The 23,541-nt window shown below is 37.6% G+C and overlaps 1 protein-coding gene across 1 annotated transcript; it reads left to right on the top strand.

The window, feature by feature from the left end:
- Window positions 1-6,719: 6,719 nt before the first annotated feature.
- Oosp4b (oocyte secreted protein family member 4B) lies at window positions 6,720-16,764 on the top strand. The gene is made up of 5 exons (XM_058579637.1): window positions 6,720-6,741; window positions 10,356-10,537; window positions 11,068-11,165; window positions 15,588-15,735; window positions 16,702-16,764. Exons 1-5 carry the CDS (start codon window positions 6,720-6,722, stop codon window positions 16,762-16,764), a joined length of 513 nt encoding a protein of 170 aa, XP_058435620.1.
- Window positions 16,765-23,541: the final 6,777 nt, after the last annotated feature.

Below are 23,541 nucleotides of genomic sequence, written 5' to 3'. Positions count from 1 at the left end.
CATGCCAGTATCCTGCTTTATTGAAAGGTAAGTCTAGCTTTCCATGGAGATTGTTATCTAACTTTTTTTTTTTTTGGCTGCTACGTGTTTCTGACAAGATAGAGATGTTAGAAAATATGCTGAGGTACAGCTCTGAGATTGTCTGATTACTGGGTTCTGTTCAGTCATGTTAGTAGACACAATAAATGTCTAGTATGCATATTTATATGTCAAATCAATCCTTTAAATGTATTTTGTTAATTAAAAAATGAACCTACTAATTTAGGCTTCACTGGTAACTGACAGGAATTTTGATCAAGAAGCCAGTTCTTTTATTTCTAGAATCTGTATTTTCAACTTTGCCATCAATTCTATATGTGTGTATGTATAGAATAAGAAGATGCTGATAATCCTCAGATAAGTGGGTTGGATGCTGTATTTTCATTGTATCATTATGGCAATTGATAAAAGATTTATACGAAAACGATGAGTTCAGAGTCTTAGTTACCTTGCCATCTCTTGCACACACATGCACCAAATTTTGTTCTATCCCTTAGTAAAGACTTCTTTGGCCTATTAGATCGGAATAGTAGAGTCAGCAAAGAGAATATATCAGAAGTGTTTTAGTAACTTCCCTTCTCTTTGCAAAGCATTCCTTTTCTACATCTACCATTCCTAAGGTTAAATAAGAACAATGAAATTATTTTGTGAACATACTATCCCTCTGCCATTGATGGTCCCGTAGAGAAGGAAGGCCTAAGAAGTTAAAATTATCGTTTTTCTCCTAAATTTTTCAAAAGGAGAGCTCCGTGAACCTCTGATGTGTAAAAATCAAGAGTTTTTATCTTTAGTTATAAAAATCAAGACTTGTTAACGATGAAATGGTCTCTCATGAGAGAATGAGACCCAAGTGCCTAAGGGTGCTGAAGAGCGGCCATTCAGCTTGTCCTTGTTTGGGTTGTTGACACCAATTATGGGTCAGCTGAAGTTTTAGATCTAAACGATTGTTTGAATAATCTGAGATCCGTGAAGACACAATAATTAAATGGTTGTATTCATTTTACAGCAATTGAGCTCAGCTCTGTTATGTGAAACCTTCCCTCATACCTTCACAACATTTCTGGTTTTTCCACCCATTAGAAGTGAAATTAAGCCAATGAAAAATTCAATGTCATATCAAATTTAATGTTATCCTCCTTCACAATTGCCCTCTCCAGGTACCAATGATGGGTGAGGTAGAGGATGCCACATAATCTATGAATACTTTCTCTCCTGCTTTTCTTCATCATCTCATGCAAAGTAAAAGGAGGAAAGAGTAGAGGGATGAATACATCAACCTGGTACTATCGTCCTCTGTTTCTAGTAATACTAGTTAAATGTGCACTATGAACCCTAAATGCAGTTAAAATTATGAACACTTGGGTTAAGGGCCATTATAAGACACAGAGATGCTCATTGGGTATATTTTGATGGGACAGTCTAGATAAGGCTTAACCAGCTCCAGCCAAATGTCACTTTTGATAGCATCTCCCTTCTGCCAGTTCCTAACTTAGTTATTGATCATTGAGCCTCTTATTTTGGAGGGGACTGGGTACAAGTGATAAATAACATAAATATAATAAGTATGTTGGTAGATATAATGGAGAAATAGCTCAAATTCGGGTATTTATTGGGAGGAAAATCTTCTACCAGGTGTTTGGTAGTATGTTCTCCTTTTTCTAGTCTTTCCACAAACTTGTTTTTGTTTATACCATATGAAATATATACACTAGTCCATATTGAATAAGCAGACAGCAATACGGGAAGTCAGATGTCAGTCTCCAGGGTGGGTACTGTCAGTATTTAAGGCTTCATTTGACGCACCTTTACTTGGCCTCATTAAAAAGAGATGTGCTTCAGTATCCCCCTCACCTGCCAGGCCAGGAACACAAAACTGTGTCTCCTTTCATTTTCTACAGATACGGGGTGGGCTGGTTGTAGTAGCAGCAGGGTCATCAGCTTTTAAAGTGTGGCTGGCTTTGGCTGCTGCTTTGGTTTTAGCTGTGGATTACCATAAGTAATTCTGGGGATAATCGGAAGTCCTAGTCACATTCTATTAGAAACTTCTCCTTGAATATCTGTGCAATACCCAATTTCTATTTTTATATTAAACTACTTGATTTGTCATTCTGCCCCCCTTCTATCCCAAAAGTAGTATTTAGTTTCTATCCTTATATTCCCAGCCGTGATGAAAATAGTGATATTTGCATTGGTCTCATTTCCATGTACCCTCTTCCCCCTTCCTTTACAGAAAGCTTCCATTCTCCCTTCCAGAAAAACGGGTAGAAACTAATAGTAGCGCCTCTGGGGAAGCAACCCAAGGGCCAGTGGAAACCAGAGAGTCAACATCATCTCAAGTGGAAAATTTGGGGATCCTTCCAGGAATATCAGGTGGGTAGGTATTTTGACTTAGTACTGTAAATGTTTTCAAATGTACTTATTAAAAAAAGGTAAGGGTTCAAAGTGGCATATTGTGTACCATGTACCCATGTGACTTCAGTTTAGGTTTGTTATAACCATGCATTTCTGATGATCAGGAATATAATTTGTCATGTGTTTCTTTTTATTATTTTTAGGGGGGGATACCAGGGATTGAACTCGGGGGCATTAAACCACTGAGCCACATCCCCAGCCCTATTTTGTATTTTATTTAGAGACAGGGTCTCACTGAATTGCTTAGTGCCTTGTTTTTTTTTTTTTTTTTTTTTTTTTTTGCTGAGGCTCGCTTTTACACATAATCCTCCTGCCTCAGCCTCTCGAGCTGCTGGGATTACAGGCGTGTGCCACCACATCAGGCCTGTTTCTCATTATTCTTTCAGGTAAAAATGTACATTTTTGAGGAGGCTTCAATGACTATTTAGGTTGATCCCAAACCAACCACAGAATAAAACTTTGACCCTACCATGAATAAAGGAGCTGGTAATTGACAAGAGTTGCTATGAGGATAGTATGTGTGTGTGTTCTAACATCTACATTTTGCTCTGTAAGGACTAAATAAATGTCTGCAAGAGAAAATCCTTCTTGAATTGGAAGGAGATCCTAAGAATTGTTCAAATGACCTAGAGCCCTTGAACTTTAGCATCCCAGAAGGGACAGACCCTGTTAATTTTTATTTCAGGTATCTGGTAACCATCTTAAGATTTGAGTTACTGTTATGTAAAACCTACGTTTATTAATCAATAACAAGTATATACAAGTAGTGAGTACATCGGTTCTACTTGAGTCATTACAGTCCATGCCCTCCTTCCTGTTGAGCCACAATGAAATATTTCAGGGACTTTTGTAATAGTTTCCTGTCAGTGCCACTGTCTATGTCTTTTGCTTCATTACAGGACCAGTTTTTCCCTTGCACTGTCTAATTTTTATTGCTTGATGTGAAGTGGAGGGATTAAGCTATAGATTCCGGTGGTGTACACTCTACCAACCCTGGAACTCCAGTCATCTGAAGACCGCACTGTCTCTTAGAAGATGTCTATGGATGTTCTGTTTTACCTTTTAAATAATGTTATTTTTAAAAATGAATTTGCTCTGCTGCACATATTTATGCAGTTTTTTTCCAGACTTAAATTTGTGGTGAAAGTGATTTTTAAAAATAAAATTTTGACAATCGGAAGAGTTGCTTTTCTTCTTTGAAGAAAGCTGAAATCCTGACTTGTAGGGTAGTTGACCAGGCAACTGTATTCTGCGGAAGCAAAGGGTGTGCTCACCACCCAAGAGCACAGACAATGTTTGAGTATTATACTGTGGTGTTTCTCTGATTAATACCCATTTCACTTCTTATGGGTGTAAAATAAAATGAAATAATTAGAGTTCTCCCCACAAGGCTAAAAGAAAGTGGACTCTTCTATTTGCTACTCTTGGATTTTCAGTAATCCACCACCCCCACTTTTGCATCACTTATCTTATTATGTGGTAGTAATTTCAACTCGGTTTGTAACTTCAGATTCCTCTATCTTGCTCATACAAAGAGGCTAGTGTTTTTAGGGGGAAAAATTATACTCGCTGTCACAATTTCTGTTAGCTTTGTAAGTGAATCTTATTTAATCTCTCATAAGTAAACAAAAAAAAAATCCTGCAGTCTGTGCTGTCTTGGATTTAATCAACCAATTATAGGATGGGACCTCAGGCTCACAGAATTTCCACACTGTGAGGAACTGGGGGAGGCCACCAGCAAGCCAGATGAAGTGGTCCAGGGACTCCCTTCTCACTTGTGAATGGAACGAGGACTGAATTCCCTTATGAACAATTGAAAGTGTTAAGGAGAAAGCCCAGAATGATGTTGCAAATGCACCTCCTCCTTGGGCAGTGGAGAGTGCATAATGTATTTTCTAAGTGCTGTTGGCTCTGTTGTCTCTCCTCTCTTCCTGCTTGTTTTCCCTCTGCTCCCTTTTGCTTCCTGACAAAATACAGATTAGAGGATTTACTGACAATATGGAATGTGTCTAATACTGAATATAAGGACATTTTTATTTCAGTTCATGAGAATTTTTTTTTTTTCCTTCTCTGGGGAGCCAATCATTAGAATATCCGTCACCCATGGAGACTAAACTGAAGATAATTTGATTTAGCTAGTTGAGTGGCTGCAATTCCTTTTGTAAATAAATGTTCTGTGTTTAAAAATTATATATTTCCTACTTCTCAGGGTTTTCTACCAAAGTATTTGAGTTAGCTGCACTTGCTGAAATTCTAGAAAAACAAAGGATGGAGAGAACCCAAAGATTTCTAATTAAATAAAGGTCCAAATGAAAAAGGCACTATTAGAAATTGTCTTTAGCTATGTTAGATCAGCTCTTCTGGAGGTCATACAACTTCCAAAAGTTCATACCAAAAGTCATGCTGAAATCACGCAGGGCATGATACTTACAGCAAGAGGCAAAGAAGTGTGGGTGAGTGAGAGGTAACAAATTTAGGACAGGGGCAGCAGGATGGAAGGGCCACACTACCAGAGTCCTGGGGCCTGCACTGTTTACACGTTCTGTACCTCTCTGCTATGTTACCCCTTTCTACTGATTGTTGATTATGAGGTTGTAAGGGCCAGAGTCAAGAAGTGCAAGCATTATCTGTAGTCTTGGATGCTGGTGGTCTATAGAATAATAGCAGTAAAAATTCTGATCAAATTTAATCATTTCCCTCACATTCAAGCTAACAAGAATTCATTTAAGAGGGGAATTGAAATGTTAAAAAAATAAAAGTAGATCCAGTACTTAAATAGGATGAATAAAATTATAAAGCTTTTAGAGGGAAATATTAGAAAATATGGATTTCAGATCAATAAAAAATATTAAAAGAGAAATGAAATACACTATGAAGGGAAAGATTGATTTCTTAGATCACATCAATATTTAATTTTTCTGTTTTAACAGAAGAATTAAAGAATGCACCATGAGAAAATGAACAGGATTACATACATATTAGTTTGGGTTCTCTATGGAAACAGAATCAAATTTCATACATGTATAAAATAAGGATTTGGCTCTTGGTATTATGGAGCCTGAGAAGTCCCAGGATGTGATGTGGGCAAGCTGGGGATCCAGGAGAACTGATGCCCTACTTCTAGGTCAAGTCCAAAGTCATTTTGAGAAAGGTCTGTCAAAGTTATTATGCACATGAACTACCTGGGAACCAGAAGAGCCAATGGTGTAAGTTCCAGTCAGAAGAGGAGTCCAATGTCCCAGCATGGAGACAGCGAGGCAGAGTACGGATTCTCCCTTAATCAACCATTTAGTTCCACTCAGGCCTTCAGTGGATTGGGTGAGCCCTTCCCACACTGAGGGGCAATCCGCTTTACTCAGATTATTGAGTCACATGTGAATCTCACTAAGAAACAACCTCATAGACACACCCAGAAAAATGTTTAACCAACTATTCAGAAACCCTGTGAACCAGTAAAATTGGCATAAAATTAACTATCACACCTAGAAATCGGCACAAAAGATTCATAATAAGCATAAATTGAAAGAGTCGTGTCTAGAATATATGATCTTTACGAACTAAATTTAAAAATACGACTAAATAGGAAACAGGAAAACATTTCTTAAGAGAAGACATCCACATGGTCAATAAATGTGATTTCTCCAGAAATTATGATATGAAAAAGTTATGATATGAACTATTCATTAGTAGTTCAGAAAATCTAAAACACAATGAAAGAATGAGAAATCCAATCAGAAATGTGTGCCCTATGTCAGCTTCTTGTTGCTGGATAAACTCTAAAGCTTTTGTTCACTATAATATAATTAATAAGAACATACAGATAAGTAGGATATCACCTAGGTACATCCATGTACCTAGATGTATAGGAAATTTTATAGGTATCCTTATTTTTTAACATAATTATCTTTATTATCTATTCATATTAAGGTACTTTTTAAAAAGTTAGTACTAGGGTAAACCACACTAAGACTAAGCTGTGAGAGATGTCTCTGAAATTTAATATGCAAATGACCCACCTGGCGATTGTTGAAATGCATTCTATGACTGATCTTGTAGCATTTAAGCACCTCACAGGTGAGATCATGTAGCTACTGCTAAGAGATGGACCTGACTTTGAGAGCAAAGATGCAAAGGAGTTTCCTTGTGCTAACCAAGTAGAGGATAACTGCAGACAGCTGAGTGTGGCCAAGGTTTATAAACACCTGAGGACGCCCAGTTCCTGGCCACTTCCTGCCCCCCCTGGCTGCAGTGTCTTGGAGGCTGTCATGATGAAGACCTCTGTGCTCCTAGGCGGGTCCTTCCTCCTTTTTCTGATATTTTGGAATTCTTCTGGACTCGAACCAGGTACAAATAAAAAATGTCTTTGGAGGATAGTGATTTAAAGTGACAAGATTGTTTTCTAAAACTCAGCTGTGCAAAGACCTGTCCCCCCCCCCCCTTACCCCCGATGATAAACCAACAGAAAGGGCTGCCTATTTCTGGTTAGACTCAGTTTTTAAAAAGTGTCTTTAACCTTTGCTCAAGGTATTTTTTGCCTTTACAAACCAATTTGAGGGCCCCTCAGGTTTAATTATCTTCTATTGTTATCCCTTTTCTATATTTCTTTGAAAATATATGAACCCCAATTATAAAAGAACCAGGAGAAGAAGGGATCAGAGATCCATGGGTTTCTGGGAAGGGAGGGTATAAACTCTTCAACTGAATGCGATACTGACCGAAGGAAGTGAGCAGCTGGATTGGGAGAGATCATAATTGTTTCCTTCATCTGCTGAGCTTCCAGAAACCTCAACTCTGGTACTTGTTAGCGGTGTGGACCTGGGTGAGTGATTTGAAGTCCATGTGTCTAATTTTGGCCGTCCACAAGAAGTTATTGGGATGTACGCGAGTCTGACTTAGTATTTCAGTGAGGTAATTTGAGAGGCCGTCTATGGTTTGCCTCTGGGCCCAGCCTGAAGTCCGCGAGGCTCATGCTGCAGTGAGGGGTTAGAGGGGACGCTGGTAGACCTTCCCCATGTCTGCCACTGCATGGCTCCTCTTCCATCTCTTTATAACACTGGTTCTCAGCAGGGGTGACATCCCCCCCCTCCTCCTGGGAAGATTTGGCAACTTCTAGAGGCATTTTTTTGTTGTTACAACTGGGGTTCCTAGTGGTATCTGGTGGAGACTGGTCAAGAGTACAGTCTAGAGCATCCAGATCACTACCACCAAAGGAACCCAATGTCCACAGGACTGAGGCGAGAAAGCTAGCCTCGTGGTGCTCTACCTCTGCTTAGAGTGCTTTAAGACCTGTGTTTGTGAGACTGTTTTCTATGCAAAACCAGATCAGAAACTAGTTCCAACCACAGCTCTTTCAGATAATCTTGATTTCTAATGACTAAGGACAGTGACTTTCTCTTTCCAGTGGGTTTCTGAGTAAATAAGAATGAGTGGGGACACCTGCTATGAAACCCTAATCCTTCTCTGATCCCTCTCTTGTGCTCTGACTCGGCTTCTCTGGGGTGGTCAAGCTATTAGTCTTCAGACTTTGCCTGTCATACCTTGTTTGTTTGATCGTTCTTTATTTGGAGATTTTTACCTTAATATACATTTTGTTACGTGGGTCTGACTTCTCTATGCCATTCCATGAGACCAAAATCATGGTGTGAGGTTGGGGGTGGGATGGAAAATTAAGTGTACTTGAGTCACATCAGATTGGCCTGGGAAATGGGAGTAAAATGAATTAAAAACCTAGCTCCTGCTCTGCGAGTACCACCTACATATTTGTGGTTGACTCTATCCAGCTCTGGCAAAGACTTTGGTCCCTCAGTGGAGATCATCAGTGAAATGAAAACTGAACAAATAGCTTAAAAAGAAATCTTGTCTCCCATCTATTTCTCTTCCTATCTTTTTTTACCTGATTCTGTTTTATTTATTGGCCATCTTGCAGATCTCAGTGTTGGTACCCATTAGACCAGTTCTCAAACTTTAATGTATATACAAGTCATCAGAGATCTTTGTAAGTGTACAGTGATTCAATAAGTCAGGGATTAGACCTGATAATCAATATTTCTGATGAGTGCTCAGGGGATGTTGATGTTGCCCCTTCATGGACCAGACTTTAACAAGGCCTTAGATCATTTACTGACAGAGGATTCTCTATGAAAAGGATAATTAACTGATGAAGGGAGTCAGGCATTCCCTGTTCTAATTTTCACTCTACCATATCCTCCTAAGACACAGATCTTCAGTAGATAGAGAACATAGTCTGGATTCCAGTAATGACTCGGTCGACTAGTGATGGCCAAGAGCGTTGGTCTGATTTGGTGCTAATGCCAGCTACACTATGTACTCTGTTTGATATCATGCTCAAGTTATTGGATGGTTGGAGCATTTCATTTTTCATCTGGGAAATGAAGGGATTAACTGTCCTGTCTCCAAAATCTCCTGTTGTACTCAAAAACAAAAATATATGTGTGTGCATTGACACTTGACCTGGAAACTGGCACATCAATAGCAAAACTCTGCTTATTTAATGTGATGACAATAAACTTGGGAGTCTCCAATGGAAAAACAAAGCTTGTAGTCTAACATTCTCCCCGGAATGATAGTGAGCCTGCCTGGGAATGGTTTACTTTTAAAGTTAATGCGTCCATTGTTGGGTTGCCTACTTTATAGCATCTATTTTAGTTTGAATGGTGCTTGTGATTCCCATTCTAATATGGACCATGAGTATTGAACTATGATCCTGTTGCTACAAGGACTGCAGATTTGTTTCATTCCTATCCCACATCTTGCTTCTAAACTGTTATCACTATATGTGCTATCAGTATATGTCAAACTACTTACATAATTTGTACTATTAATGTTCATAGCAAAAATACAGTTCCCCTCCAAAACATAAGCACCTTGCGCTTGCATTTCTAACCTATTTTAGCTATCTCGGTAAGCAACAGTGTTGAGTTGTTCAAGTTCATGTTTCTAGCCCAAATGAGGCCCCCTTCCTCAGCCAACATTTTACAAAAAGACGTCTATAGATCATTGAATATTTCCAAGTGTCCTGAGAAAAAAGTTTAATGTTTTATCCCTGTGGTTGGACACATCACTTATTTAATTAAAATCCTCATTGAAGACAAAATGCATGCCATGTGGCTGGGGATAAAGCAATTTGATATTTAGGGATAGATGGCAACATGTGCCTTATATTTACTCTTAAAAATGTTATTGGTCTATAGCCACAGCTGCTTCAGGTCAACATGAGTCTGAACCTACATGTACCAATCTTTTATGTAGTATTAAGATTCAGGTCTATCTATATGAAGGGATTTTTGGTGGGAGTCCCCTTTTATACATATCTTTAAATTGCTTTTACTTTATTGAGCATTTAAGTTCTAGGCACAAACCTCAAAAGGTAGGTAATAGTCACTATATTCATTTTAAATATGAGTAGAATGGCTGCAAAGAATTAAATAACAAATTATCTTTTAAGATGGGTTTTATGACAGTGTAAAATACAGAGCTCCAAAGTTACCCCCACTGTCCATTGGCTATTGAGCCCTTGGAATGTGAATTGTGCTACAAAGAGACAATGCACCCTGATTTCAGAAAATCTGTATAAGAAAGAAGTGAAATCACAATTTTTGTTTTATTATTAGTTAATGATTGTATTTGGGATACATTTGGTTATATGAATTAAATTTAAAAATGCTTTCATGATTATGTCAGGGTGTATCCTGGTGTTGCAAATAACTAAAAATAATTTTTAAATCCCCCAAATTATAGGTCCTTTTTATTTTTGAATCTGGCTACCAGAAAACTGAAAGATACCTGTGTGGCTTGCATTATACTGTTGTCAGACTGCACCATTATGTCTTAAGGTAAAGACGTGCTAATACCACATTGATTCTTGGATTTTTGTTTTGTTTTAGCAGTGACCTCAATCTGTTCTGATGATTGGTTGATAGTCAGAATGAAAATAAGGCCCTTTGATAATGACACAGAAGTTAAAATTGGTGACATTAACCTGGGAGATGGTTGTCCTGTAACAAGGAAGCTCTCATTCAACTATGAGTTTTCTTATCCTGTCGTTTCCTGTGGGATCAATAAATTTGTAAGTGCCTTCATGATTCTTCCTAAAACATATTCTGCATTTTTATTCAGGCATACATAGTATCAAAGATCTCTTTTAAAAAATCTCAAGCACAACTATAACACTTGCATCATAAATTCTCACATAGGGGTCAAGTATATGTTTATGTAATGATGATGTTTCAGATGAAGGGTTTTGAAAATGTTCAAAGTTATGGACAATGTCATCTCCATTTTTCTCCTTTCACCTGCTGTCAGATTTTAAGATTTTTTTTTTTGGTGGGAATTGGGTGTGGATATGTGCACCTGGCAAGCTATTTTGGAAAGGGCAAATATATTTTAAACTAGTCCCAGAGATATCATTTGTCTCTTATCACCTCATCTGGCTGTGGAGATAGGGACAAAGGGAGGATAAAGTGTTTTCACTCAGATCTACTGTCTTAATGTAAAATGCCATATTCAGATTTTTCTAGAAAGGACACATTCTCTTCAAATTATTCAACCACTGAAATAGTTCAATGCTTCTAGTATTAAAACTCTCAATCATTTCAGGTGTTCTCTGGGAATGATGTTTTCATACTATCCAAGATCAATTACAGACCAACATTGAATATCACCTATTCGTTTCAGGTGGTTTGCTTTGTGAAGAGGTACGTACAGTCCACTATTCCCCTTACATGTTTTTAAATTTATCCTTTGGCTGATAGGTGTTTCTGTGAAGAACACAGCCTCAGAGGATGCCTAGGGAACAAAAATGATGTCTAAAATTTTCTCAATCCTTGATAGGAGAGATTTCAAATGCATAGAAGAGTAGAAAGGACTTTTGTTTTTGTGAACCCCTGTATAACTAACATCCAGTCATTTTCCTGAACTTTATCCAGCATCCACTTCTCCATCCACCAATTTTTTGGATGCATTTCTAAGTGAAGACACAAGTGCATTTCCCTTAAGTACTTCATGCTGTCGTGAATAAGGGATCAATATTTACTTAAAGTTCTTACTTTGAACAAAAATTTACCCACTATTAAACATATAGATGTTACATGAGTATATGCATTTGTCATCTCATTGATATGTTTGGCCCCAAACCCCATCAGCATTCATCAGACTATGATTACTGTAGAGTGATTCTGCTACCTCTCACTGCCCTTGTCTCTTCTGTAACTTTATGTAAATGGAGTCACAGTGTGTACCTCTGTCTGGCTCCTATTTCCCAGCATAATATTGGAGATTCCTTTGCCTTGTATATATATTCCAGTAACCTGTTGCTCTCCATTGCATGTTTGTTATTGTAATGAAGACATGTTGTTCTCAGGCTCTGGCAGGTATGTATAAATCGGCTCTGACCATAGTTCTGCAATTCTTTGTGCAGGTGCATGTTTTCTTTGGGTTAATACCTAGGAATAGGACTGCTTGATCATAGGGAAAGAGTAGCTTAGTTGTGAAAGAAACATGTCTGTTTTCTCAAATAGGGTGTAGTGTTTGCACTTATACTAGGAATGAAGGAGACTCTGATGGTTTTATCAGATGATGATAGTTGTTTTCTAGCCATTTTTTTTTGTTTTTGGTATCAGGGATTAAATCCAGAGGTGCTTAACCACTGAGCCACATCTCCATCGCTTTTATTTTTTATTTTGAGACAGAGTTTAATTGAGTTGCTTAGGGCCTCATTAAGTGTCTAAGGCTGGCTTTGAACTTGTGATTCTCCTGCCTTAGCCTCCCAAGTCACTGGGATTATAGGCTGGTGCCACTGCACCCAGCTTAATGGTATCTTCTGATGAACAGACATACTTCATTTTGAAATTTATAGACTTCTTATGATTATTGGTTTCTGTTTTAAAATTCTTGCCTACTGTCAAATTTTTTTCTTTAAAAAACTTTGTGGTTTTAGATTTGAGTCTGTAAGCCATCTTAATTTTTATAGGCATTGAGGCAGATAAAATATTTTCTCTTTCCATATGGATATCTTGTTGATACAATACTCAATTTAAATGACTTTCTGTTCCCTCTTGGATTGCACTGATTCCTCTGTGAAGTAAATGACCATATAAGTTTGGATTTCTCTGGACTGTCTTTTATGTTCTAATTAATCTGTCGTGCCTATTCTAATTTACAACTTAGCAATGTCAGCTTTAGATATTCAGGATGCCTTCACACATATTCTCACTATATCCTCATATTTCCTGACAAAATTGGGGCACCTTGGAAGAAACCAACATTTAAAAAATTTGTGTTTAGATTTTAATAGTCATCATCTCTAAACCTATGCTGTCTAGGAGTCGGTAACTGCATGCAATATTTACATTTAAATTTAATACAGCTAAGACGGGGTGTGGTAGCACATGCCTATAATCCCAGTGGCTTGGAAGGCTGAGTGAGGTAGGAGGATGGCAAGCTCAAAACCAATCTCGCAACTCAGGATGGCCTTAAGCAACTTAGGGAGACCCTACCTCAAAATAAAAAATAAGAAGTGTTGAGGAGTGGGTCAGTGGTTAAGTGCCCCTGGGTTCAATTCCTGGTACCAAAATAACTCAATAAATGAATAAGTAAATTAAATACAAGTAAAATTTAGTTCTTTAGTTGCTTTAGCTATTTTTCATGCTCAATGACAGCACGTGGCTAGGGTTACACGGTGCAAATTTAAAGCAATTATTTTATCACAGAAAATGTTACTGGAAAGTGTTGCTAAATGGAATAAATAGCATTTCTAACTGGACAGTAGCTACTGATTAATCATAAGCATTCAGATTTCTTTATGTGGTCCTGAACATTAAATAGCCTTTCCCTGAGTCCTGTGTTTTTTTGATGCTAGTTACATTTAGATTGCATAATCATATTAGAGTTGAAAACAAATATAAAATCATTTGAAGGATAAATGGTGACTAAGTAATGGAAGAGGAGGAACATCATTGAATATTTCTGACATCCTAGGTACTGTGGAAACATCCTTCTTAAATCATCTCACTTAATCTTAATGCCATAAAGTATGTGCTATAATCTTTAGTCTTTATTAATGAAGGCATTGAAGCAATTAGCTATTATATGATCTGCTTATTAGGGTCAAGATCTGACACCTGTTGATGGATACCATATTGTACTTGAAACTTCTGCAAATCTCTGAAAATCTGGTCTTTAGGGTTCTCTACAAACAAGGTATTGGGCTTTTAGCATTAGGCCTGAGGCTAGAGGAACTAAATCCTCAAGTTTGAATGCACGAATACTTTAGTCTTTAGTTATCTAGGAAAACGTGCATCCCTGAAGCTTGTGTTCTAAAGAAACATACTTTTCTCATGAAAAGTTTTCACAAACTGGTCTGAGTTGCCTATACTTCCTGGAATAGATGTGAAATGTGTCTGGGGTAACTTCCTTTAATCTGAGGAACTCTCTGTTCTTCCAGACTCCAATTTCTTTTTTAACCCCTGTGGCTACAATAGTAATTGCTATATTTTTATAAGAACTTCATGTCCTGTCCCACTGAATTGATCCAGGGGTTAGCCTCTAACTTGAACAATGCCAGTCAGTCCCCCCATCCCAAGGCTTTGTAAACTTTCAGCCTCTGGTCAGGTAAAGGCTAGGAGATTAAAAAAATACAAAACATAACAATTCAGAAAAGTAGTTTTCCTCTTTTGGCTCGTGAATAGGAGTGGTGTACAGCAATGGAATCAAGACGATGAGCAACGATGCATTCCAATTCTAGTTGCCTTTTTGTGACTGGTATTGCTATGTTCATCTTTTAATCAGTTATTAGATAATCTAAATATGCAAAAAGTGGAGTTCTTGTTGGTAGTCACTGCTTTTAACTGCAATGTAACATCTTCCCCACTTCTTGATAGCATCCTGAGAAGTTCAATCTCTGGTCAGTTGACAGGGGAGTACCATTTAACACTAGAATTTCATATGTGACTTATTTTTTTCTTTTCCCTTCCCACAATTTCAGCCATTCTAGGGTATGAGGTTTTTGATTGTAGATTCCTAAAGGTGATCTCTTTTTGTGGTCTTAAAAGTCTCTCTACTCTTTTTCTGGGTGTGTTAGAGTAGGGTAATGATGTTAAGACGGGGAGAGGAGATGCCCATCCATTGAGATGGTTGTAGGTCTCTCCTGGCCAACTCTGACTGGCCATGGATGCCTTCTTGGTGGTCAGTATAAACACTGGTTCTCCTCCCTATGTGCCTTTACGAATGGATCTGTGACAAACCGCAGTTTGGATTCTTCAATTTATTTCCTTATGCTGGACTTAAGGAGGATCTTGGCACAAGTTGCAACTCGATTACTTTATCCACTAAGCTCTCAAGAAAAGGATTCGCTTTTTCAAAAGCAAATGTGGAAATAAAGCCTGTTATACTCACAAAGGGATCTAGAAAATATGAATGATATTTTAGCCTCCCTTTATACATGTGCTTGGTCACCCTCATCCTCCTGCGACTATCCAAGTCCTGGCTTTGGGCGATGGGTGAGCCCCTTCCTTTCCCTTCCCTCCTCTGCAGGGGAAAGCAGTAGGGAAGGGACACTGTAACTCCTTAAATAGGATGGAGAAGGGTTGGGATGGCTGTTGAAGGTGACAGAAACTAACTGCTTTGTAACTTTCGAGTGGAGCATCCATCTCTCCTGCCAGGCTACGAGTTGGGTGGTGGAATCTTTTCCCCACATACATGGGTCTCATTTTAAATTCCCCATCTCTTTCTGTGCATTAGAGACCTACCTGTGGCTGGCTTGGTGCCAAGTGTCAGTCTGTTCAGTCCCATAGCATATTTGTCACACCTGACAATTGTTTTGACATTTGACACTTCAACTCTGGGGCTCTAGGATCAATTCTGGCTCAATAGGTATCATCCTATTCAAGATCCTATTATAAACATTTTTTAGGTTCGTCAAACTAATTTGCCTTGCTCTAAGTTAGTTACTTTGAGTATTTTTTTTTACTTATAAAATACAATCAGGTTTATGTTAGTGATATCTATAAATATGTATTTACATATGTAAAATGTATACATAATTTCCCACAAAAGTTTTTGTGACATAGAAAAGACTATTGATCCTATGTGTATGTATTTTTTATTTGCTTTGCATTTAGGTTTCAATTATCTCTGATGCCTTTTGGAATGAATGGGTATGATGCCAATATGTTGGGTGATAGCTTTGAAGTGACAAAAGAAAGGCCACCAATGTCAGCTCCCCCACAAAGCAAAGAATGTGAACCTATCTTTAGCAGTTACAGTAAGGTGAGGATATTTAGTTTATTCATCATTTCATGGTCAACTGTGATCTGCTTGGTGTAATGTCAGTGTAAGAAATAATATAAAGCCCTATTTGAATACTGGATATTCAAATTGCTTTGGTCTTAAACTGAACCCTGTAGACTTGGGAGTATCTTTATACATATGTGTCTGGATGTGTAAGATAACAAAAATAATAGAAGTAGGAAATAGGCCAAATAGGCTTGAAAATTTGGAGGAATTTGCTAAGTCTAATTAGTATTTCTCATAATAATAAACCTTCAGAAAAACACCTTTCTTAGTAAATATTTTTTTCTGGGTTTGAGTATGCCACACAATTTGTGCATAGACAATTTTGAAATTGACATTTGGTAAGGAAATGAACTTTGTTCTAGGAATCTGATAGCCACTTAAAATTAAGACGTATAAATGCTTGATATCTTGAGTCTCAGGAAAGCAGTAATCCAGCCAATACTTAGACGCTAATCACTTTTTAAAAAAACCTTTATAGACTTGACAGTAGAACCTATTTTGATATATTTATACAAACATGCATGCTAATCCCCTTCAATAGCATATTTTACTTATATATTTGATATAGTTGAGTAATGCTATAGATTGCATTTAAGAGTATAAATTCCATCAGGGTGTGGTGGCGCATGTCTGTAATCCCAGCAGCTCTGGCTGAGATGGGAAGATTGTGAGTTCAAAGCCAGCCTCAGCAAAGGGGAGGCGCTAAGCAACTTAGTGAGACCCTGTCTCTAAATTTAAAAAAATATGTATATAAAATAAGGCTGGGGATGTGGCTTAGTGGTTAAGTGCCCCTGAGTTCAATCCCTGGTAACAAACAAACAAATACCAAATTTCATTCATCACACTATTTCCAGTTGAGCATCTCTGATTTCTGTGAGCAACTGTTGGATGAGAGTGACTTGCAAGCAACTTTTAATTGCTGTTACCCTTATCATATAGGAACAACTATTCATGAAGCCCTGGACCAAAAATATCTGTATCAAGACTTCCTCTCCTCCCTGAGTTCTAGGAAAAAGTGCTGTTCCCTCGTCTGGGACTCAGTTTCAATAATCCTGTTGTTCTGTCTTCCTAAGATGAGTACCAATATGTGTTGTCTGTTTAAATGCCTTTCTGAAATTTTGGATAGTCTACATCTCTAATGTGATGTTTAAACCTTTTAAATGAGTTCATTGGAAGTGACATTACCATTGCAACTTTGTATGTGAAGTCAAGTTCATAATAAAGCTGCTACCGTATGAAAGCTTGCCTGTGTTGTTGGGTTGTACAGTGGCTTGCTTCCCCAACACAAAATTACTCACAACTCAAGTTGTTCTTCTCATGGGTTGGCTCTCAGGTTCTCCTCTGAATATAATTACCCAGTTCATTCTGCAAGTGAAATCTTGTGCCTTTGAGTATACTGTTTAAGCCCAAACCAGAGGGTACCACAGACATGCAAAGGGATCCATTTATACAAATGACTATTTCCTTTAAGTAAAAAATTTTCTCCCATGGGAAAAACTGGTAGTTTGGGGTAGAACATTGTCTTATGTCTAGATTCCTTATTCCTGGTAGCAGTGTCGGGAGCAAAACTCATGACACAGGAAAATGAAAAACATTGCTTTGTTCATTAGACACAATTTGTGCTTGCTAAATCTGAATGAAAGTACCTCTTTCCCATCTAGCTAAAAACATTTTTATTCCTAGAGAATGTGAAGACATGCAATTTCTTCATCTAGAATTCGTGTATAACTTAATTGAGCTGTTCAACAAATTCAACAATTTGTTGACAATAGACTGACCTTTCCTTGATCACAAAAGCCACAGTAGGTTAGCCAGGCCTTTGTTAGAGGGTCTGAAATAACTTTTGGGTAAAAATTTCTTTAACTTCCAATCTCATTGTTGGTTCCAGTAGTAGACAGCATGCCAAGGGAAAGAAAGATGGACAATACTTTCCTGACTTAATTTTTTTGTTGTTTGCTAAGGATTTAGGCAGCTGTGAAAATGAAGAAACGGCTTCTCTGCCATAAAGAATCTTACTGATCTCCTGGAAGCCTAGTAATGCAAGGCTGACCAGCTGGAAGTAGCTATAACAGCTAATCTGATGAAAATTGTTTTTGATTTAAAGGTTAGAGTTAAGGTTGTACCTGGTGCAACAGGAGATACGTTGTTTCATTTACTATTTGCAGCGCTGGGAATCAAACCCAGAGCCTCACTCACATGCTAGGCAAGCATTCTACCACTGAGCCAAACCCCCAGCCCAAGGATATGTTTTAGATGATGTGAAAACATCCAAATGGTTTGGGCAGAGTCTGAGGAGAACAAGGGACTCAAGGATGTCTCCTGGATGAGTGTGTGAACTGCGGTGCTATTTAGATGGGAAAGGGAAAGATCTCTATGGAAATCAATATTTGGACAGGTTCAGAATCTACCTTTTAGCTATTACCATTCACCATTTAATTTTGCTGGTCTCCCGTAAATATACCCTGAAGTCTCCCTTGGTATTCAGAAAGATTTTTTTTTTTTTTGCTAATCATTCCAGAAAGGTTGGGCCATGGTTTAATAGGGCTAAGTGAGTAATGGGTTTCATCCCTCTCAAAGCAGTTTTGACAAAATAGAGAATAAAGAAGGTAAATGGAAAAATCAGTTAATTCCCTGGGTTCCCTGGTAGGAAAACAGAATGAGGTGGGATGTGAGTCAGATGGGTATGATCAGAGTTTCTATGATCTTTGAGTTTCTATCAAGCAGAATGATTCTAATAAACATTCAAGCAATGGATTCTTCACATTTCTTGTTTCTAACGTGTACAAACATGAGTTTATATATTTTCATTTGTATATAATGAAAAAATATAATTTGCTTTTAGCACAGCCACAGAGAAACTAAGGAAAGATTTGTGCTTTAATTATAAGAAAGTTAATAAAATATTATGAGTTCATTATACTAAGATAGGGCTTGGGTAATACAAAGAATTATGCATGTGGTCCCTGCCAATAATATTCTGGACAAACTGCATAAAGCTACTTGAAAAAATTATTATGCACTTGCCTTGTTTTGCACGTATATGTAGAAAAGTTGTTTTACAGTGGGGTAAGGTGATAGTGGTAGTATAATTTTTGAATTACTACAAATAATCTTACAAAAATGGATAATGCATCTCATACAGTAAAAGAAAGCAAACAGTTATCTTCAAAACTTAGTTATGAAGTAGTCTCCAGAAATGCTACAAAACAATAGGTCCAAATAAACACAAAGAGGATATCCTCTATAGGTTCCGTGAAGGTTTGGGGATAATTGCTAATATAAGTTTTTATTTCTATTTTTAACTGAATCATGAATCTAGGTCCAGTCATTTACCATCAAATGCAATAATTTCATTCTTTTTTATGGTTGAGTAAAACTCTATTGTGTGTGTATAAAACATTTTCTTTACCCCTTTATTTGTTGATGGGCACCTAGGCTGGCTTCATAACTTGACTATTATGAATTACACTGCCATAAACATTACTGTAGTGATAGAGACTGTGTCACTAATTCTAATTTCAGTTCTTTTGGATAAATACTTGGGGGTGGGATAGGTGGATAAGAGGGTTAGTTTCTTCGAGGTTAGCTGCAAAATGTGGAATCTGAAAACACCCCAAAGAACGTTTCATATTGATTACATTAAAATCCATTGATCCTTGCCTTTTGCCAATGCATGCTTCTATAACATCATGAACGAACAATTTGGGAAATCTTGGTTTGCTGCATTATGCAGATCTTCTGAATGATGAGATATTTCATGATGGAACATAAACATCATAGTTATACCACTACAATACAGGTTTTCCAAAAATCTTATTTTCTTCTAAGTTTGAATTTAATTGCTGGACATAAATGTGAGTCACTTAAAGTGACTTCATTCAGTTTCAAGAATATATCCCTCAAATACCCAAAGCTGAGTAATGATTGTTTGCCCAACAGTAAAGATGGTGTCCTCTGTAAAACGTGGCCTGCTCAACTCACAGCCTGAACATGCCCCCGGAGCTTTTCCTCCAGGAAGCCTCTATTTTGACATGCAGCTGGGGGACTTCCTACATCCTTTCCATTTTATCACACAGAATATTGAAGAGATGTGTCCTCAAGGGTTGACAATTAATAAAATGAATACTTTTTACTGCCTTAAGTGAAATTGATCCTACCCCCTTACTGTGAGTATGAAGAATACAATGACAATCATCACAGTTTGGTGCCACTGCCTTGGTTGGTGTTTAGGAGGCAACAGGGTGAACCAATATTTTTACACATGCATGCAAATGTCAGTGGTGAAAAACAATGTCTCAGTATTATTACAAATATTTTTTGGTCCTGCAAATCTCCAGATATCCAATGACCACATATTGAGACCTATGGCAGTAGAAGGATATTCTTCTTTGTGGGATATATCATACATTCTAAAATAGTTAAATGCAAAGGGGCATCATATCAACAACTTACTCTCAAAGGGTGCAGAAAAAATAAGGTTCTTTGTACTAACAGCATTTCACTAAGTCAGTGCTCAAATAAATACAATTTTTATTTTAACTCTGTGTACATTTTACACTAGGTTATATTTAAATTCCATTATTCTTTCATAGAAGAAAATATTAAAACTGAAATATTGGGAATGGATTTTGTTCATTCTGAGGTCTTTGTAGTACTGGGAACACTGCAGGAATCACCTGAGCTCAAGCTGAGGGAAACAGTCATTTTTCCCCCCAGTATTAACTTTGGCCATATGCTTTTCTGTTTTTCTTTAAATCCACAGCAAACTTATAATTTACATAGTATGGCTGTATTTTTTTTAACAGAATATGAACATGAGCCTTAGCTTTCTAAAATTTACACAAATACAATGAAGAAGCTGGTCAAATGATTCCATAGGCTGAACTCAGCCAGTAGAAGCTTTTTGGAAGCATCTTAGATGTTTACAGTGGCATAGTTTAAAGGATAAATGTAAAACAAATAAATTTTAGATTGTACAAATGTTAATAACATCAGGAAAAAGCTTAACAAAAATAAGACAAAAACCGTAGTGTGGCCTTGTCTTTTCTTTCTCTAGTCCTCTACCCTCTTTGTGGTGGGTGAATAGGTTTTTCAGGTTTTCCTGACGTGGAACACGGTGGGTCACAGCTTTGGGGATCTCACATTAGAGAATGGGAATATGAGGTTGGAAATAGAAGTCTTTTGATAACACACAGGGATGCCCTGGGTTTATAGCACTTGGGATATAAGATTTGAGCCTTGCAGACACCAAAATCTGTGACTGCTCAAGTCCTTAGAATTACATGATGTGGTATTTGCATATATGCTCCTGCACACTTGAAATCCTTTCTAGATTACTTGTAATACCTAATACAATATGAGTGCCATGTAGATAGTTGTTACACTGTATGGTTTAGAAAATAACGATCAGAAAAATTTCTGCACTTGTTGAGTACATATGCAATTTTTTCCCAAACATTTTAGATCCATGATAGATGGAATCCATGGATGCAGACCCACAGACGCTGAGGGTTGACTGTAGTCATTTGAGAGCAGACTGAAACATTGAAAATATTATTTAGATATGAATAAAAATCATAATAGGAAATCAATTCAGGCTCAGTGTTATTTACTGTTAGCCTTTGATTTCAAAGTTTCTCTTAAAATTACAGAGAGACATCATGACATTTTTAGAATATAAAATTTAAAAAAACTTAGCTGGAACTTATATTTCAATGGAGTATTGGAGTAGAACTATATTCATTATGCATATACAATTATATACATGTGTATATATGTATATAAGATATTTCTTTAAATAGTTATAAAGTTTGAAATAACTGTATTAACTAAAACATTAATTTAGGAAGAATCAACAGACTTGAATTTGTGGGTTTTTTTTTTGTTGTTGTTTTTTGTTTTTTTTTTTGGTACCAGGGTTTGAACTCAGGTGTGCTTAGCCACTGAGCCACATCCCCAGCCCTTTTTATGTTTCTTAAAAATTTTTTAATTAATTAATTTATTTTTATTTCGAGACGGGATCTTGCTAGGTTGCTTAGGGCCTTACTAAATTGCTGAGACTAGCTTTGAACTTGAAATCCTCCTACCTCAGCCTCCTAAGCCACTGAGGTTACAGGAATGTGCCTGGCTTTTTTCCTCTTTTTTAATACCAGGAAAATTGATTTTCCTTTGGCCCCTCCCTCCTAGGAATTTATGTTCCTGACCAAGTCATTTTTTCTTCTTGTGATTCTTCCAGTTAAATCCATAGAAATGAAGTAATAATTGATTTCAAGTATGTATGATTTAGGCCGTTTACATATTAGCTAGAAGCTTAACACCTGAACATTATTTAGTAAAAAATAGTCTCTTGAAATTTAGTGTCTAATGGAAGTATTGTGTGTGGTGCCAGCCTCCCAGATGATTTTTCCCAGGCCCTGAGCAAACAGTTATCAAAGGACACTTCCCTGACATCAGTGTTTCTGTAATCAGAAGAGCCCAAGTCTTGGGTGGGTGGCACCATGACCGAGCTCCGTGGGCTACCCTGGGGAGAAAAGTGAAGGCAGCTGAGCACGGGGCGCCAAATAAAATCACTAAGCCAGGCACCACTTCCTGTTCCTGAGAGGACCTGTGCTGGAGTCCACTCAGACGCACGTCTCCATGGCTTTAGAAGTCTTGCTTTTCCTCACGGTCTTGTCTTGGCCTTGTGCTGAGAGCATCAAGGGTAAGTGACCATTTAGAAAGAACATCCTCAAATTCATAATGATTGCTTTCCTTCCAGGTACTTCTCCCCCTTCAGAGAACCCATCTTATTAGGATTATCCAGAAGAGAAATACTTGGCAGCCTTTTGGACTTGTGTGGCTAAGCTGAGGATGCGTTTTTCTCTTTCTGCCTAAATGTCTGAGTCCCAAGGCATTTTGGGGGTCTTTGGTCTCTCCTTTGTTTTGGTCTTCTCCTTATCTTGATTCTCGTTTGCAGAAATAGTCCTGGGCTCTATTTCAAGCCCACTGTCAATTACCAGTGCTTGATTTTATCTTAGCTGATCTTCCTGCTTCCAGATGCCTCCTAATTCCATTTGGTGATGCTATTGCTCTTTTGTACCTTAAAAAAATATTGTTCTGCCTTTCACTCATGTCCAATTCGTCAATAGTTCTACAAAGCCAATAGGATAAAACCAAATCAAATCTTGGCTGTTTATGAGCTTATTCTAATGTATCTCTTCTACTTTACCTGGAATCCAAATGCCTCCTGGCTTTAAGAGCTGATGAAAGGTCAACTGTTCTCAGGCAGCATGTAAATATTACTTCTTGTGTATTTTTAAAAATAAAGTAGAGTCGCTTGTTTCCTTCTGTTTGAAGTGAGGTCTTTTGGGAACTGGTGTTATAAATTTCTTAAGTATTCATTTTGTGTTGGAAGGACCATATATAGCTTCTGACATCTTTCCACGTTTTTAAGATAAATCCTTCCGAATGCTTGATTAGTCCAGCTCACCATGTAGAAGTTAATTACTAAAAAGAACAGCACATGTACAGAAAGGACAGTGACTGGAAAATTCTGGTTCTCTGGGATGGTGTGAGTACGGTGTTTCAGACCCTGGCCTGCCGGGGTCCTGCCCTAGCGGGGTCCAGGGAGTCCTGAAGGATGAGTGGCGTCGGCGAAAAGATGAGACGGGAGTCGTTCTGTTGGAGCCATCTCCAGAGAGAGAGCTAATGCAGCTTTCTCTGGGTCATCTTTTATTACAATTTTTCTCATCATTATAGATTCAGAATACGTCATTGATTATATAATTTAAAACTTTGCCA

This window comes from Marmota monax, unplaced genomic scaffold (assembly GCF_021218885.2).
Source record: "Marmota monax isolate L192 unplaced genomic scaffold, Marmota_monax_Labrador192_F-V1.1 WCK01_AAM20220418_F8-fsc00038, whole genome shotgun sequence".
NCBI lineage: Eukaryota > Metazoa > Chordata > Mammalia > Rodentia > Sciuridae > Marmota > Marmota monax.
This window is presented reverse-complemented; position numbering and strand designations above follow the sequence as displayed.